The sequence below is a fragment of the Leptinotarsa decemlineata genome, unplaced genomic scaffold, assembly GCF_025532065.1.
Source record: "Leptinotarsa decemlineata unplaced genomic scaffold, Ldec_3_MD MMD2_P_RNA_scaffold_5, whole genome shotgun sequence".
NCBI lineage: Eukaryota > Metazoa > Arthropoda > Insecta > Coleoptera > Chrysomelidae > Leptinotarsa > Leptinotarsa decemlineata.
Window position 1 is genome coordinate 6803641 of NW_027412532.1, and position 18617 is coordinate 6822257.

The window sequence follows — 18617 nt, forward strand, 5'->3', positions numbered from 1 at the left end:
ATACCACTCAGAATTGACCGTTCTACACTGATTAGGCGAAACAGTGGCCACATGACCCCTTCGGCCAAAGAAACAGGCGGTCATTTGCTTCACTGTGCTTCTTTCACGAACAACTTCTGTTGGATTTAGCTCGTCTTGGAATACCCACACGGTCGATTGCTGTTTCATTTCCTGCTCATAGGCATACATCCGTGATTCGTCACCTGTCACAATTCTATACACGTCTTTTGAAGTACCACAGTCGAAATATCTTTACACCACTTGACGCGAGCCTTTTTTGGGCGATTGATGAGTCATGGGGTACCCAACGAGGAAAAAAATATAACTGAGTGTTCAAGCAGAATCGAACGTATTGTGGGACTCAAATTATTTCAACTCGGCTCTACTGATTGAATAAAACCTTCTTCTAAGAGAAAGATCATTTACTAGTAACAGCTCTATCTCATGAACGAAGCCCCAAGCGGGAAGAAACATTCCATGTATCAATTATCTCACAAAGTGACTAACACCTATCAGAAAACAACTACTTCCCTGGCTTTTGCCACGAAGGGTGTTCAATTATATCCGAAGGGTGTCAGTGCAGGATTCTTCACTGAAGTTATTCCTGCATATGCTGTTGACGATAAGTTATCATGGATTTTCATTACGTGTATACCAATTCCAACACTCTAATCACATGTTTCAAGTCACCCAGTTTAGAAATTCAAGCTCGGGATATTTATCGATGAATAATCGAACGGCGAAAATATCTTCCTCAAAGTAGCTTAATGAATATTTTGTTCATTATTGAAATGTCAGGCACACTTGAATGTTTTGTTCGTCCAAAAAATATAAAAAACCGTAATTTCAAATGACCATTATGAATAACCAAAGTAGCACCTTACAAAAAATCGAGGCACGCTCCTGCTCAGTCAGTCACGAAATATTCGCCTCAAAGTATACCTGATGAAACTAGGTTACGAAGAACGGGCGGTCGTGTAATATGAAACAACATATGGAGTTGCCGATACTTTGGTAAATGCGGCATAATACTTTCAGGCGTGGCAGTTTTCTGGATAAAATTCTTGCCTGCAGGACCGTATCGTTGTAAAATATAACGTTCGGCAAATAAGCCTTCTGAAGTCGTCTTTTGTAATGACTGGACTTTTACTGGGTCGCCAATGAAATAATCCGGTACTTTCTTTATTTATTTGTCAGCCCTATTTTTCACCCCAGATGACACAACTTTATATATATATCATTATCTACCATTCCACAAGTGATGGAAGAAGTAGAAAATCAAGCCAACACTTAGTTTCTAGCAAATAAATTGAAGTTGAATAGTGGCAAAACTCAAAATCTCGACAGTACTTTATCTTGGCATCAACATACAGATCTTCTTGCAAATAAACTATCTAGTGCGATATATATCCTTCGTCTACTGCAAAACATCACAAACGGTGAGATTCTAAAAATGACGTATTTTGCATTATTCCACTCACACATCAGCTACGGTGTTATTCTTTGGGGCAACTCTTCTGGTTCGGTGAGAATTTTCAAACTACAGAAAAAAACTGTAAGGATACTGGCAAGTGCAGGTTTCCGGGAGCACTGTAGACCATTATTCAAAAAATTACGTATCATGCCGTTGCCAACATTATAAATTTATCATACACTACTGGAAATAAAAAAAATGACCATGGAATTGGCCAGCGAGATCACCCGATCTTAATCCATTAGATTTTTATTTGTGGGGAATGTTTAAAGAAAAAGTTTACAAAATACCCGTGCGTTCGAGAGATGAATTGTTAGAAAGGATTGCCCAAACATTTGAAGATTTGGATCCCAATGAAATCAGATCTGCCACCACGAAAGCAGTCAACACCCGCATTTTAAAGTGCTTGGAAGTGAACGGCTAGCGATTCGAACATATTTTGAAATATTCCACATGATTGTTTTACTTTTTTATAATTATTCATATCTATATTTCCAATTTCAAGTTTCTTGGTGCTTTTTTAAAGTTTATCCAAACATTTTGAAATTGTTCTGAATTCGTATAAATTTCTTGAGGTTCATTGGCGGTAGATTCGGATACATTTCATTGAACTTTCTACATGTTCTGCTGATAATTTTGTCACACTGTCCAAAAATAATAAACAAATTCATAAGAACTTCGTTTGAATAGTTTTGTTTCATCGTTTTGAAGGTATTTGCAACTTCTGAAGTGACGAAAATGTCGATATTATTAGGAGAATGGAAATACCATTCTGAAGGGACATTTTCACAAATGAATGTTCATAAGTCCGAAACTTGACCAGTTAGGTATAGGTACGATATACATAGAAAGAAAGCAAATTTCAGCAGCTTTCCGAATTTTCAATAATATACAGGGTCTCGTATATCTACGCTGGCCTGGCTGAATACGTTGTTGGACAACATGTATGCGGCTTCCTTAAATTTTCTCCTGAACCAATGTTCCTCTCTGTGCAAGATCTCAGCTTGGGACCACTCGATGTTGTGTTGATGGGTCCAAACATGGTCTGCTATTCCTGATTTGCTGGTTTCTCCTCGCTGTGTGTGCTTCTTGTGCTCGGCAATGCGAATATTCAATGGCCTCTTAGTTTCACCAATATAGGATTTTCCGCACTCACAGGGTATCCGGTAAATGCAATTCTTGGAATCGCAGTCCGCGTTTGGGGGCCTGGTTTTCGTGAGGTTGCTACGGATAGTGTTACCGGATCTAAAACAGGTTCTAATGTTGTACTTGGAACCAATTCTTCTTATCCTCTCCGATAATCCTCTGATGTAGGGAAGTGCAAGCACTGGTTGTGACGGCTTCTCTTCCTTGCGAGGCTCCTGGCCAAAAGACAGCAGGAGCCTCGCAAGGAAGAGAAGCCGTCACAACCAGTGCTTGCACTTCCCTACATCAGAGGATTATCGGAGAGGATAAGAAGAATTGGTTCCAAGTACAACATTAGAACCTGTTTTAGATCCGGTAACACTATCCGTAGCAACCTCACGAAAACCAGGCCCCCAAACGCGGACTGCGATTCCAAGAATTGCATTTACCGGATACCCTGTGAGTGCGGAAAATCCTATATTGGTGAAACTAAGAGGCCATTGAATATTCGCATTGCCGAGCACAAGAAGCACACACAGCGAGGAGAAACCAGCAAATCAGGAATAGCAGACCATGTTTGGACCCATCAACACAACATCGAGTGGTCTCAAGCTGAGATCTTGCACAGAGAGGAACATTGGTTCAGGAGAAAATTTAAGGAAGCCGCATACATGTTGTCCAACAATATACAGGGTGTTCCATTTAAAATAATCAAATTTCAGCAACTTTTTCAAGCAAACGAAAAAACTGTATTTTTTTACCACCCTGTATTGAAGTAACGGAGATTAGGCTGACGTGTGGGAAGTGTCCAAGTATCACCTAACTCCAAACCAAACGATATCATAGTACTTCTTAACTAAAAGATATCGGCATTTTTAGAAGTCATGATTTTCGAAGAAAAAAATTGAAATTGATTTTTATTTCGAAAACGGTAACAGATAGGTATAGGGAAATATCAAGAAAAGTTGTCGGGCAATTGTTGGAGATTCCAAAAATAATATTATATACAGAGTGTTCCATTTGAAAAATCAAAGTTGCTACTGCTTTCTAATAGAAGCGGCAACACCGCATTGTCGAAAATATTTTAGTTGGATAGAGAATGTCCGAATATGCCCTCCATTAAATTTTCAAAGTGATCCGTTGTCTGGTTCACCAGAAACGTCTAATGTGCCATCCACCGTGAGTCAGCCTGTATACTAATTTGATTCTGAAATAAAAATCAGTGGAACGTAAATTGTCTATATCCCCAAAAAACATACTATTTTTAACTGATGCCTTCGCCATTTTATGCGAAAAATTTCCACCTGTTAAGTTAATGAAATTTTATATCATTTAAATGAAATGAATAAAAGTGATAATAAATAACCATAAATTAAACAAGTCATTATTCACACATATCAAATGTTCATCATGCATCATATATTAATTTGATTCTGAAATGAAAATCAGTCGAACCTAAATTGTCTATATCTCTAAAAAATGAATTTTTACTGATACGTTCACCATTTTCTGCAAAATTATTGAAATTAATGTAGGGTAAATTTCAGAATAAAAGCTGTTGCAATTTTCAATTTTATCAAATAATCATACTTATTCCCTTTCATCCATGAAGTTTATGAAATATTCATCATATATCATATATTGATTTGATCTGAAATACTGAACTATCGTTTGTCCACTTTGTGGCCAGCGGATAAATGCAATGTTGCAAGACTGTCCCTACATTTTTCCTTTACACCCCCTATATAAAGATTGAAAAATTATGATTCGTTTTTGTGTCAATAATGAAAAAAGAATGAGGCGTCTCGGAAAGTAACACGTGTCGTATTCCTTTTGCGGATTATTTTTGTTATCGACTTTATAATATAGAGGATTTCTTTTAGGGTCTTTTCTGAAATTATGGTTTTCTCAACATCAGTCACGGAATGCGAAAGCTAGAAAAATGGTTTGGTCCACATCTACTGAAGAAATTTGTATTCTGCCACATCGTTGAACACGAAATGTCTGATATTGAGAAGAGAAAATTGAAAACGTTTATTTTACATTATACAACGGAGCGTAGTGGAATATCGAACGGCTTTGAGTGTGTTTCCAACTGTTTTATTGTTTTGCAAACGACACGGATAACTTTCCGAAGCAGTCTCGAGAGTTGCCCGCCTTGGAAACTTCTTGGGTCTAGTCTGAAATAACTTAATTTCAATGAAGCTGGAATTGCTTTTGTAATGCAAATATCATTATGTAGAAGGTGAAAAAAAGATGGATACAAATTGGGTACGTATGAGTTTGAATTATCATAAGATGAAAATTTCACGGAAATCATGAATGGAAAATTATGATATTCAATAATTGATATATCTCAGAACTGCAACAACTTTCTCTCTGAAATTCTCCCACATGATTTCGCAGAAAATGGCGAAGGTTCTTCGCAGAAAATGGCGAAGGAGTAAGAGCTATAGACGGTGAATAGAAGGTCGATTTCAAACAGAAAGCTATTGCAGTTTTCAAATATATCCATTCATGAAGTCTTTGAATTTTTTATCTTGTATTATCATATATTATATAATAATACTGGAATAAAACTCGGTTGAACCTAAATTGTCCATATTGTATCGTAACATATTTTATTTCTACTGGCGCATTCGCCATTTTCTGTGAAATTATAATCATCAATGGCGACTAATAAAGGGTCAATTTCAGACAGGAGGTTGTTGAAGTTTTCAAATATATGAATTAATAAATATCATTTTCTTCCATTCATGAAGTCTTTGAAATTTTCATCCTGTATTATCATATATTATATAACAGTACTGGAATAAAACTCGGTTAAACCTAAATTGTCCATATATCGTAGAATATTTGCTTTTGGCTAGCGTATTCGACATTTTCTGTAAAATTATAGGAAACGAGGACGGCTAATAATGGGTCAATTTCAGGCAGAAGGCTGTTGCAGTTTTCCAACATCTCAATTATCCAATATAATTTTCTTCCATTCATGAAGATTATGAAATGTTCATCATATAATAATTCAATACTGAAATAAAACTAGGTTGAACCTAAATTGTCCATATATCGTAAAATAGTTTTTATTTTGACTTGCGCATGCGCCATTTTCTGTTAAATTATAGCAATCGAGGGCGACTAATAAAGGGTCAATTTCAGGAAGGAGACTGTTGCGGTTTTCAAATATATCAATTATTTGTCGTCGTTTATCATCGTTTGGAAATCGTTATGCATGAGGGACTAATTCACAATTTCCATCCGATGTTTGAGGAATTCCTCACATTGTGATGATTTGATATACATGGGAGTCTTTTGTGGGTATTGATTTGAATGTAAGGATTTCTTGGGAAATCAGGTTCATAAAAAGATATGACAAATTAAGTTTGATTTGGGATTTCCGCTGATGGTCACCGCAGCTGTGCTAATCCTGAAGAAAATTGGAATAGGGAATACGCCCTTTGGTGGATGCAATAAATGTATAAATCCAAAAAAACAAGACAGATTTTTCATTTGAGTATTTTGGTATTGTATTTTGATATTTCAAAATTTTCAAACAACTACCTCAGTTGTTTGGCCGTGTTCTGCAGGTTTTTATGGATTACGTTTCGTCTACTACTGCGGTACACATGATGTTCTAGTAGTTCAATTGATCTTGTGTACCTTGAGCTTGTTGTGTACAATCAAGGACAAGAAGACAGATTTTATTGATGTTCATTACCTCTTTCTTTCTCACGATATTATTTCTCCATTTCTGAATTCATACTGCCTCTCTATACATATATTCTTGGGTAGTAATTTTTAGTTTTATAGAGTATTTTTCATCTCCGAATGGGATAATATGAGTGATTTTTTGGTTTGTCCGAGGCGATAATTTCTCTTGTATTCAGGAAGACAAGTATCTATACTTCTTTTCGTGGTTCCAATGTAGACCGTTACGCAGCCTCAAGGAGTCCAGTACACCCCGGGTGTACAAGCCGTACATGCCGAAACACAGGGATGATTTTGAGAGAAAGAAAGAGGCAATGAACATTGATAAAATCTTCCTACCTGTTCTTAATTGTACACGAACGAAGTCAGGTACCTGATTCAATTAAGAAAAACAAAGCCAGGCCCAAATATGATGATATATAACCAGAGACAAATTCCAAAGCACAAAGCCAGTAGTACTGCTCTGTGCTACAGAAAAATATTCACCATACTACACTAAAATAAAAAAGATGGCGAACTGCTACATTTCACTGACATTGAAAAAAATTGTCAGTTTGATTCCGGTCACAATTACGGAAGATCTTGAAGACGTTTCAATTATATAATAAAAACTCCCAGACGGTCCTCGTTTCATCCTTCACGTTATGATTTCTTTCACACAAGATTTCCTGCAAATGTAAATAGAACAAAACGGGATCTACTGAGGCTATGAAAGGGATCAAGTGTTGCAAACTTGAGCACTTCTCGTATCTGTCAGGAATCCAAAACACTTATGGAACGGAATTATGAATGCCATTCGTAAGAATGAAATGCTCCTAGGTATGATCCGAGAATATCCTTGTTTTGTATAGTCGGTATAGGATGTCCTGAAGCTGGAAAAATTGGATCCTACTATAGGTTAGGTTAAGTCAAAGGTGAGTGGGCATATTTGACCGTCCACCGCAACCCGCAAGGATTTATTGTGGTTCACACCTATTCACACTCAGCCAAATATACCCAGCTTCCTAACGAAGCCGATTAGTTTATATGGTGAGTGATCTTTCAGGTCTGATGGTAAGAATATGGCTCTGCCGAATTCTAAGAACCTGATTCGGTCCCCAGCGGGGCAGGCACAAAGTATATGCTCTGCTCATCATTATCCAATCAGAGGCGACACACACTGTCTTCCGACAGTCCGAGTCTCTGCATATGATGATTCCATTGACAGTGACCTGTAAGAAGGCCTGTTAGACATCGTAGTTCATCCCTACTGTAGTCCAACATCTGTTTGGTATCAAGCTTCGAAGGGTGAATAAACGCCTTGGAATGAGCCAACTCTGGAAGATTCTGACAGAAATTCATAAATGTTCTTGTCATCCAGGTGTTCAAAGTTTGTTTGGCAAAGCATAAAGCGATGCCAATGACAGGTTCTGGTTCGATGAAGCTGCTTGCAGCACCCTCCTCTGCAAAGGAGTCAGCAGCTTCGTTGCCTTCAAGGCCAGTATGGCCAGGAATTCAGACCAAAGACAATCTGTCGAGGAGAGTCGTTTTTGGCAATTTGCTACCAAGTTAGACGTTGCTCGGTAGGAGCCAAGAGCTACCAACGCCGCTTGACTGTCCTAGATTATTTTTATTGACTTTTGTGTAAGGTTGGATCTATCCAATCTCTTCGCATTCGATAGCGTAAATTTCCGCTTGAAATACAGTTGCATAAGTTCCTAGGCAGGAAGTTATTTCTGTCCTGGGTCTGCGACTAAAAACACCTGCACCACAAAGGGAAGTTGTTTTTGATCCATCTGTGAACCAACAACTATCTGCTCTTAATATTTCGTTCTCCCGGAGGATCCAGTCCTCTCTACTCGGGAATAGTACTTTATAAGGCAGTTCGTAGTTGACAGTTGGAGACATAAAATCAGAGGTCGTTTCCAGAATGCTGTGACTTCCAGTGTCAACCAACAGTCTGTTGCACTCTGCATTAAATTGATTTGGGCAATTGGCAATGTGCACAAGTCTGTATGCAGTCCACCTAGCCTCTCTCTACAGAAAAATGTAAGAGGAGGTAGATCTAGAAGAATCCTGCATGGCCGCTGACGGTGTTGTACTGATGGCACCACTGATAACCAAACAAGCCTGTCTCTGTAAGCCAGAGAGCATCGCTTGGGCTGTTTTCAGTAAAGCTTTCGGCCACCATAAGTGATCGTTGGTCTTACAATCATCACATAAATCCAGTGGATTTGTTTGGGACCTGAACCTCAAGTTTAACCACAATTCCTTCGACATGTCCATAGAGACAGTCTGGCTTTGTTTACAACTTTTTCCAAGTGAGCGTTCCAGGTGAGTTTTCTATCAAGAATAATGCCAAGATATTTCACCTCTGTTTCAAATGGAATGACCTCACCATTGCGGGAATGTGGCGTTAGATCGTACTATATACTCAATATTCTTTTTCAATATTCCTACTGACATTTACCAGACATATTGGGAATGTCCTAGGAATTCAACGCAACATTTCTGCTGAGCTGTGACACGAGTGGCTCACCCCCCGACATCCTGAAGCTGATTTAACGTTATTCCTCATCTGCCCCATAATGATCACCGTGCTATCTAAATTATTACTCAATTTATTATACCATGTTCAACATGGTATATCAGAAAAGAGTGGAAAACTTATTTCCAACGATGATTTTTGACTAGTAAAGTTCGAGATGTGCTGAGTTGAATCTCAAAACGATGAGCAGCCACAGTCCTTCGCGTATTTCTGATATGTACCGCTCTTGCTGGAATCAAATGTGCCAAGCCACTTGAACACTTTCCATGAAAATATCTATAGAAGGGATACAAATCTCCAACCTTTCTTTGATGTTCCAGACTATCAAGATTGCAAGTGAAGTTCGCGTCTCTAATCAGGTGGATGGCTCTTTTCTGAGTGAAATCTAGCAGCTTCCGAGTATGCTTAGGGCAAAGCTCCATACATGAGAACAATACTCCAAAGTAGGTCTGATCTGAACTCTATAAATGATTTAAACCATATCGTTGTGGGGTAAACTTCACGAGATTTTATCTTCACACGAATTCTTACAGCTCATTAAATCCAACACTCTTCTACAAGAAACGCCCTGCAATGCTTAGGCGTCACTATAAAACAATTGTATCATTTTGGAGTATTTCCCAATATTGAATTCAAAACCTCCATTATTAGGCATTGCAAAACGTTACAACTCTAAATATTGCTTTCCAACACTAAAACAACAAAGAACTCACCTCCATCCCTGCCAAACTTCCTCTTCTTCTTCGAAGTTGCCGACGAAGAATTCTGCTTCTGATTGGACGTTTTCTCGCATTTTTCCTTATCTTTATCCTTATTTTTCCACCGAATCAACATTTTTGTTGATAATTTCCGAACGCGTTTAAAATTTCATCATACGTCTCATTAGAGATACTCAGGGAGAATTAAAATATTTATTACGTTATATGTGTACCGGATTACTGGATTAACTGTTGCAAATTGGATAGTACGAGAAAAGTTCAATCCCCAGAAGAACATCACCTGTAAATTGAAAAAATACTCTACTATAAATTTCCACTGTTACAGTAATAATACTAATAAATTCTAGTGGAGACATAGAAAGGCGCCCAATATCTTTGGCCTTTGCTGAGTTGAGTTACTTATCTGATGCTAGGGCGGAGTACATCTTAAATCATTACTAAAAACCGATATATTCTATACTTGGTTCTCAGAATACAGGACTTTTGCACTCATAACTGGCTCACTTGGATCAGTTAGAGTAAATTGAATGAGGCCCAAACCGATGATTAACCTACTCACTCCATACCCGTCAGAAAGTTCTCCTTTGGTCCTCAAGGATAAAAAAAACACACGTATTATCGGTATGGAATCCTAGGTAGACCAATGAGCAATATCCCACCCTAACATGGGCAGAACTTGTGATGCACTGTTTAAAACCTTTGGTGTAGTAATGTACATAGCTGAAGTTTTTTCCCAACACCAAACCGTTATTTCAACATCTTGACACGTGTTTCGATCACCAAGTGATCATCTTCAAGAGGAAGATCAAACTGAAACTTCCTCTTGAAGATGGTCACTTGATGATCTAAACACGTGTCGAGGTGTTAAAATAACGGTTTGGTGATGGAGAGCACGTGCAGCTGAATTCCCGAAAATTGTACCTTAGATTCAAACGACTCCATTCACTGTAGATAACCTAAATATAGTACTGTATCAGTACTATATTTAGGTTATCTAACACAACAAAACACCGAAATTATCGGGAAAGAACATAAATATATTTGCTGTTTACATTTCACTATTCCGTGGGTCGGGATATCTATCGGGCAAGTCCCCAGGTGGCGGATAAGGGAATGGTTAAGGGAGCCCTGTCCGGGAAGCCAATATGGACTTACGGACGGGGTCGCCGGACTCCTGGTCAGTGGCAGAAATAAGTAGGGTGAGGGGAACCAAAACTCCCCAAAAACCTTTGCAAAACATGCCACCGTGGACTCGTGGACCAGCCTACCCAAGCTAAGGTGTAAGGAATCCTGCCAACAGCGAATGGCCGCTGGGTGATATGCGGTTACGAACGATCCCCTTGGGGAACCGGGCGAAACCTCATTGTAATCACCCTGCTACTCGTGGGAGCACACATGAATGGAACAAATACAAAAACAGACACAGAAAAAACAAAAACCAATCATGAGGCTTGACAGAAATGCTCACCTCAATCTATGACGGTGGCTGGGGATGAACAGAAATGTCCACCCCAATTTACCGCTCGGAATGGGGCTAGACATGGCTCATCACCTCGTGAGCGATAGAGGCAGAAGTGGCAACAACTATAAGTGCACCCTTCTCCTCTCCCACTCCACTTCCAAGAGCAAGGGCACTTCCTGCGGCGGGCGCCAAGAGATCCGCCTTGAATAAAGACAAGGAACTGGCTGACCCTGCAGGATAGCGCCCTAATTTGAACACCTCCAGAAAGGAAACTCCAAGAAGGTTGGAACCTTCAGGAAGGTCGAAGAAGCCGCGCAACGACAGTAATGTCGCTGAATCATCCAAAACCTCCCCGAAGGCCGCCGTGAGAGACCTCGAGGTTGCGAAAGAGAGTGTGTGTTCGGCGAGTCTTGACCTTCACCTGCCAATATAAAGAAGATGTCTCCTCTAGTGACCTGACCACCTTCCTGGAAAGGACAGAATGGACGATGACCTAGGAGGACAACTCCTCGGGAGGAAGTACAATGGGTCACATGTGGCCTAAGTGATGTGGGTCTACACTCACCCTCCCTACTCTACAGATACATTTGACTCTACTCTTTTGAGGTAATGACGTGGTTTTGAGGAGAACTTTACCAATGTAACGTAAAGACCCAAAAAACGAAGCATCTCTGTAGTTGTTGACATCCTGAATTGTTCGTTTCATCATTGTCGTTAACTCACAACAGGGGGGCTCTGAAATATCAATTTGAAGTATCTACATAACAGAATTATCCTGGTGGGAGTCTGTCAAGTCATGAGAAGTATCCATGGTGGTGAAAATTGAAAGAATTGGAGAGCGTTTCTATCCAAAAAAGCTAGTCGAGAGGCCGATGAACTTAAATTAGATTTTTAATCTGAACGTAAGTCTATCATCAAGATGAGCCGATATACATTGAAGACCTTGGCTTATCAAAGCGCCTGACTATCGCTTTCCTCAAGTCGAGTGAGCTGATGTCGGAAACTGAGGGGTTCATCATGGCCTGCCAGGATGGTGTCTTCAACATGTTAGTCTACCGCAGTCGCGTGATGGATATAGAGGTTCCTGACACAAGATGCAGGACCTGACGCGAGGCTTCCGAGATACAAATGAACTTGCTGCCAGCATGTCCAGCATATCCGGTCTCTGCCTGCGACATAACGCGCCCCTTAGAGGGATTTATTACCACCTACGGCACTCTAACGGTCTTGACGAGAAACCGGTGTCGCCCTACGCTCCGGGGGACATTGAATTCGTTGTGGGAAATGAGAAGTGCCGAATAAATTGGAACTATTCGTTCCTCACCCTCAGGCTCATACAAGCTGAAAAGCCTGATGTAGTCCTTCTCGACCACCAGAAAAGAAGAGGAGGAAAAGGGATAAAATATCGTGATTTTCCCTTTGAACTTCGCAGACTCTATCCAGGCCACTCTTTCAAGATGGTTGTTCTAAATATTGGAGTCCTTGGTGGAATGATGCCCTCTCTGTTCTCGAATCTCAAAATCATACCGGTTTGCCGCACTAAGGCAGAAATCTTAGCCAGACAGATGCAGAAGGCTGTTATTCATAGCTCACTGCGCTTACTCAAAGAACAGGATTCCCGAACCCAATTATCACTTACACCACGGTGTGGGTAGTGGTCGGTGGTTGATAATGCTGGCGCGCGTTCCCGAATGTATCGGGGCTTCTGTTATAGGGAATGACCAGCGGAAACTTCGGTAAAAAAATAATAATAATACGTCTTCATTCCCAGAATGACAAAATAGATACGAGTATGTGTAAATACGTACTGAAAGGGGAAAAGGTGAAGATCAGAAGGAGCAACCTCTGTTTTTCATCTGAAGCATAACGGGAAAAAACAGTAAGAAGAAAAGTGAAAAATATGTTTGGAACTAATCACAAGTTAAAGAATGAATGTACCTACTAAATGTGTTATCAAGTTTATAGTAAATTAGAGAGATGTATAAATGTGCAGAAAAAAGGGAGCAATGCTACTAAGATTCAACAATCACCATTCTCATCGACAATGGGTGTACATTAGATTTCGTTTCAATACTTTTTTGGACAAATTATAGTACTCAATTGAATAGTGCTACAATTTGTATAATTGAATTGTTATATTTTTCTCTCTAATTGGGAAACTGACAATGAAATTCAGGAGGACGTGACAGCATTATCAACCAACGACTACTCGCTACAGGGAGCCAAGAATGAGAAGATGATAATGATGATAATTATGATTATTATCATCCATATGATGAAGAAGGTTGGGAAAATTGCTTCGTTCCTAATGTTTCAAATTTTTTTCAGAGATCCGTGACAGGACCTAAGACAGATCCTTGAGGGAGACCAAAGGTCTTAGACAACGAAGACGACTTCTCACAAACTACAAAATCAGTCTGAGTTCTTCCTGATGAATAACTTTTTACGAGAAACGCGGTATCACAAGATGAACCAAAATATTTCAATTTCACAATAATAGGTTCAAACTAGATGTAATTATAGATACTTTTTTCTTCAAACACAGATTTTTCCATATTTGGATTATTTATTTCAAATCAAATCATTTCTCTCTGATTCCAAACTTTTATATTCAATTTCATGTTGGTGGAGCTATTACTAAAACAGTTATTTTTAACACCTCGACTCGTGTTTCACTCACCAAGTGACCATCTTCAAGAGTGCAAAGAGTGCATCACAAAAACATAACGAGTGTTTAAAGTACAAACTGAATAGGAGAAGTTTTTCAGTTCAATTCAATATTCAAGTGAAAGTAGTTGTTCCAAAGATCTTTTCCTTTCGTGTAATTCAACGTTTATATAAAAGTACTTGTTTTGAAAAGGCTTTTTCTTCCAGTTTGTGTCATTTGCATCATCTACACATAGAGAGTTATTTTGAAGATAATTGCTTTCTTCTCTTCTTTGGAAGTTTTCCATATTTTTGTATGAAGATGGAGAAGTAAAATGGCAAAATTTTTCTTTTCCAAAAATTGATACCTCCTGAAAAAGCACCCCTTTCAGTTCAGACAATATAAATATTTAACCGAATTCTTCAATAAATTGACAAACTGAAACAAATTTCAGAAAACAATCTGTTCATTCCACTGAAGTGAGAGTATGAATTGTTACAAAAAAATATATAAGGACATAGTAAAATGAAATTTAAAGTCAATCCATAATCAACTGAGAGTCCAAATGTTCTGATATGAATGTTTATTTACATTTAGAACATACAGAATCCTACTTGCAAGGTTATGTGAAACTGGGAGTTTCAATAAAAATGCAGGTGGTGGAAGACCAGAAACTGTAACAACGGCTGAACTAGAAGGAACTTCACTTGATGCGATGAAAGAAGATCTTTCAAATAGTACTAGGAAGATTGCACAGCAGCTGGAAGTCAGACCAAAAACCGTATGGCAGTTATAAAACGAAACCTCCTATACCTATATCACATACAGCGGTTCCAAGCTCTATTACCTCGGGATTTCCACCCAAGATTATTGTTTTGCAGGGTATTGATTCATACGATGGCACACAATAATAATTTTTTACCAAATATTTTATTTACAGACAGAGCAAAATTTTCACGAGATGCTTTTATGAACTTCCACAACGACCATTATTGGGTCGACGAAAACCCCCACGTTATTGAAGAAAGTCGTTTTCAGCAACAATTTTCCCTGAACTTTTGGGTAGGAATGATTGGTGACTACCTAATTGAATCATATTGGATTCAATTGGACTTTTTGCTCATTTTAGTGTTCTTCCTGTTCAGCATCTCGACATCACCTACCCTAATTGCTGGACGTGCAGGACCTCAAAATTAGCCAGCTCGCAGTCCTGATATGAATCCTCTAGATTTATATTCATGGAGTCATCTGAAGGCTCTTGTTTATGATATTCCTTAACTAGATGTGAATGACTTGAGTAATCGAATAATTGACAATGGCAATGTCATAAGGAATAATCCAGGTATTTTTTAACGAATCAGACAATCAATGACGATTGCAGCCGTGTATTTTATCAGAAGGTGGACATTTTGCTCATTTACTTCAAGGTTGAAATTGTTCATTATTTACTTTTGGTTTTATTTTATGTATGTCTATGAATAGTTTTCAGATGTAATATTTTTTTCTCCAAGTTTAATGTGAAAGTAGATTTCCTTTAAAACTATACTAGATTTCCCTATACCTATCTCTTCTGCTTTTTACACAAAAGGCGTTTTTATATTTTACTTATGAGTAATTTTTTTATCTTTAAAATGAAACACGCTGTATTGTAATGAAAAGCCATACAAGCGTTTTGAACACCTTTTTTATTGTAGAATACGTAGATTCGCTAGAAACACAAGTTTAATTTTTTTTTAAAATAAGGTGTATCTAAAGTGAAATGCAGGCAAATATAAAAACTAAAATTCATTGCCATTTCTGCAATATTAAAAAGCATTCTTCAAGATAGGAAGATGCATGTGTCTTAATTATTGAGGCAAAATATGTTGAATTCGCTTGTTTCTTAGCAAATATATTAGACTTCATAATGAAATAAATACCAAAATTACAATATGGGGTCAATAAAAACATACATTTACGATTGCCTGTAAAACCTATTCTACTATTTTTTCAATAATAGTAGGCTATGACCTAGGAGACGTTAATTATCATTATGAAATAAAAAGTATTTGACAGTGACACAACTTGTTAAACAAACCATTATAATTGTTTTGACTGGATTAAAATTATTGTCATTTTGAAATGTTGTAAAATGAGAACTAATCCCCAGGAAGAACGAATTGATATGATTTTGATAACCGGTTGAATATCGCATTACCCTACATCAACAGCTTTTTGAAGAAGACTATGATCGACGACTGAATTTTTGTTTATGGGTTTTAGAAAAATTTAGTAATGAAGAAAATATTTTTGTCTGTGTGTTTTTTTTCCGACGAATCAACTTTCCATAACAACAGATTAGTTAAAAGACATAACGTTAACTACTACAGTGACGAAAACCCTAATATTTTTAGAACCCTTGATCACCAGCACAGATGGTTTGTTAATGTGTGGGGTGGAATAATTGGAACGCAAGTAGTCATTTTGATGGTCATTTAAACGGCGTCATGTTTCCCGTTGCTGTTGGAACTTATACTTCTTAACATTCGTCAACGGATGTAGATACAGCTAGATGGTGCTCTTGCACAATTTGATAGACGTGTTAGAAACGAGTTAGATCGACAATATCCAAATAGATGAATAGGACGAGGAGGTCCACAGAACTGGCCAGCCAGGAATCCGGGCCTTACAAGTCCCGACTATTTTTTATGGGGATATATCAAAAGTATTGTTCACGATACACCGTTAACGACACCTCAGGATATGAAAGTACGAATGAGAAAAGCGTTTCGTTCCATATCGCATAATATATTATCCAGACTTCAGCACTCATTTCAAGAAAGAGTTCGCCTATGCATCGAGATTCTTCGATAAAATGACTTCAAGAATGATTTTTTGCTTTTCATAACAATACAGGGTGTTCCATTTTTGAGATGAAAAAATTACTTATAAGTAGGATATAAAAACGCACCAAATACGGGGTGTTACATTCAACTTCAAGAAGTTTTTTAATTAAATGTGTGTCCAAATTTTAAGGCAGTTTTTTTCGCCACTCGGAATAATATTGCATTGGAAATTTCATGTGGTAGTTAATTTCAACCTTTGAGCTAAGCAGTACATTCAATCACGAGCAGCTCGTTACACGTTACAGGGTGAAAACAATTTTTAAATTATGGTCTGTATTTTTAAATTTCTCGAAATTTCTCTGAAACGGTGAGTTTTAAGAATGGGAAATATAGTAGTAACTCACCTTTATTTTGCCTATAATATCTAAAAATATATAAAAGGGTGTTCCATAAGAAAAAATATAACTTTGGTATGTAACATTTTTGGGAGTCACCCTGTATATTGAAAAATAATTTTGGAATATGCTCCTCATTGACCCACATATGACTGTGCTAAAAGTTTTTCCCTAACTCTCTTCATTTCTCGTAGAAATACCGAGGCGAATGTGGTCGGCCACCCTGTATATTTTTTTCAACTTCAACGCCCTGTATTTCAGAAACGAAACAACTCCGTTCTTTTTTTAAACGACCTAACAAAGCACCCTCTAAAGATTCACACCGTAGTTAGGAAACACCCTGTTTATCGATGAGTCTCTTTAAAAAATTCATAAGAATATTGCAAAATTTCAATCTTTATCTAAGTTACATGACTACAACAAAAGAAATAATGATCATCTGATTCTGACCCGGCTAAGGCTTTCTTTATCAGTTAGTATTTTTCTTGATTTGAACTTGTTCAATAAACTCCCAAATGAGGTGAATAAAATAATCAAATGGTTTTTCATTACGAACTTTTTTTACGCTCTTGACGAATATAAACTTTGCCACATGTATTGCTAAAACAATCCGTTATTATATAGGTTGATTTTCATAAACTTTTAGTTTCTCATCATGTATCAGTTTTAAGTAATTTTAGCACTTATTTCTACATGTTATGTACCAATTTTATGACAGTCTTATTAGGCTTGTGTAATCAGCAACCCTATTTATATATTTCTTTCTCATGTTTATAAACACTGTGTACCCTCTCGCTGTATATGTATATTCATCTACTGCGACTTGCTACAAATGTTTTCAATATAACATAGTCAAATAAGGTACCTATTCACTGAAAAACGCTACTGCCTCAAGCGGGAAATCATAGACTCATTCACTAGTCGACATTTTACATATAATTTGTCCTACTCCAGGTACATACTAAAGGAAACATACAGCAACAAGGCGGTGAATCAGTTACAAAAAGTGTAAATTCCATAACAGAGGTAGGTACTTACAGGTTCGAAAAGCCCATTGGGATCAACTACATGAAATGTCGGGGAGAAACAAGCACAACACTACGGAAAGGTGAAAAATCTAACCAGGCCGAGAGAACAATTCATGAAAATATGAGCAGTGGCGGTGGATCGCTACCGCCTACTCGATTCGGGAGATACAGCATCCCGAATGACGTAACTTGCAAGGATAATCGATAGTAGCGCTGTAGGCAGCTAACGGGCGCTTCTAGTACCACGGAGGGTGAACGCCCTATCCTTATTGTCGGCATCACGCCCTGGTCCAGGTCTCGAAACGGGTCCAGGCAGCGACGTAGGTGTCGAAAGCAGGATGGAGGTGGCCAAGGTGGCCAAGAAGTGCGCTCCGGGCACGACGAGTTCGGAGTTTGAGGTTGTGTCTTACCGGAGAGGATGTATGCATCCAAAAGACAGAAGATGGCGCTGTGGCAATATTTATGTTATAACACAAGGAAGGACAACACGAAAAAAATCGCCAAAAAGAGGTTTAGTTTGGAGACTACCAAAAAAATGTCCTTCCAGTGAAATTGATACCTTTTTTTTTGAACAATCAATCTGTGCTATCAATAAAGTGATTATTTCAGAGCATGTATCATCTTTTCTGTCTTCGATGACACTAATTTCAAAATATCAATCGCTCCACAAACTACAAATCTTTTTCGTAAAACCAGATTTGTTAATT

The 18617-nt window shown here is 38.1% G+C and overlaps 1 protein-coding gene across 1 annotated transcript in view; it reads right to left on the reverse strand.

Annotated features, from left to right (window-relative positions):
* LOC111508778 (coiled-coil domain-containing protein AGAP005037) overlaps nt 1-18067 on the reverse strand; it is a 407581-nt gene extending 389514 nt beyond the window's left edge. Inside the window, 2 exon segments of the mRNA XM_074169367.1 lie at nt 9548-9833; nt 17921-18067. Of these exon segments, the coding sequence (XP_074025468.1) occupies nt 9548-9668 (121 nt within the window). The 5' untranslated portion in view covers nt 9669-9833; nt 17921-18067.
* Nucleotides 18068-18617: the final 550 nt, after the last annotated feature.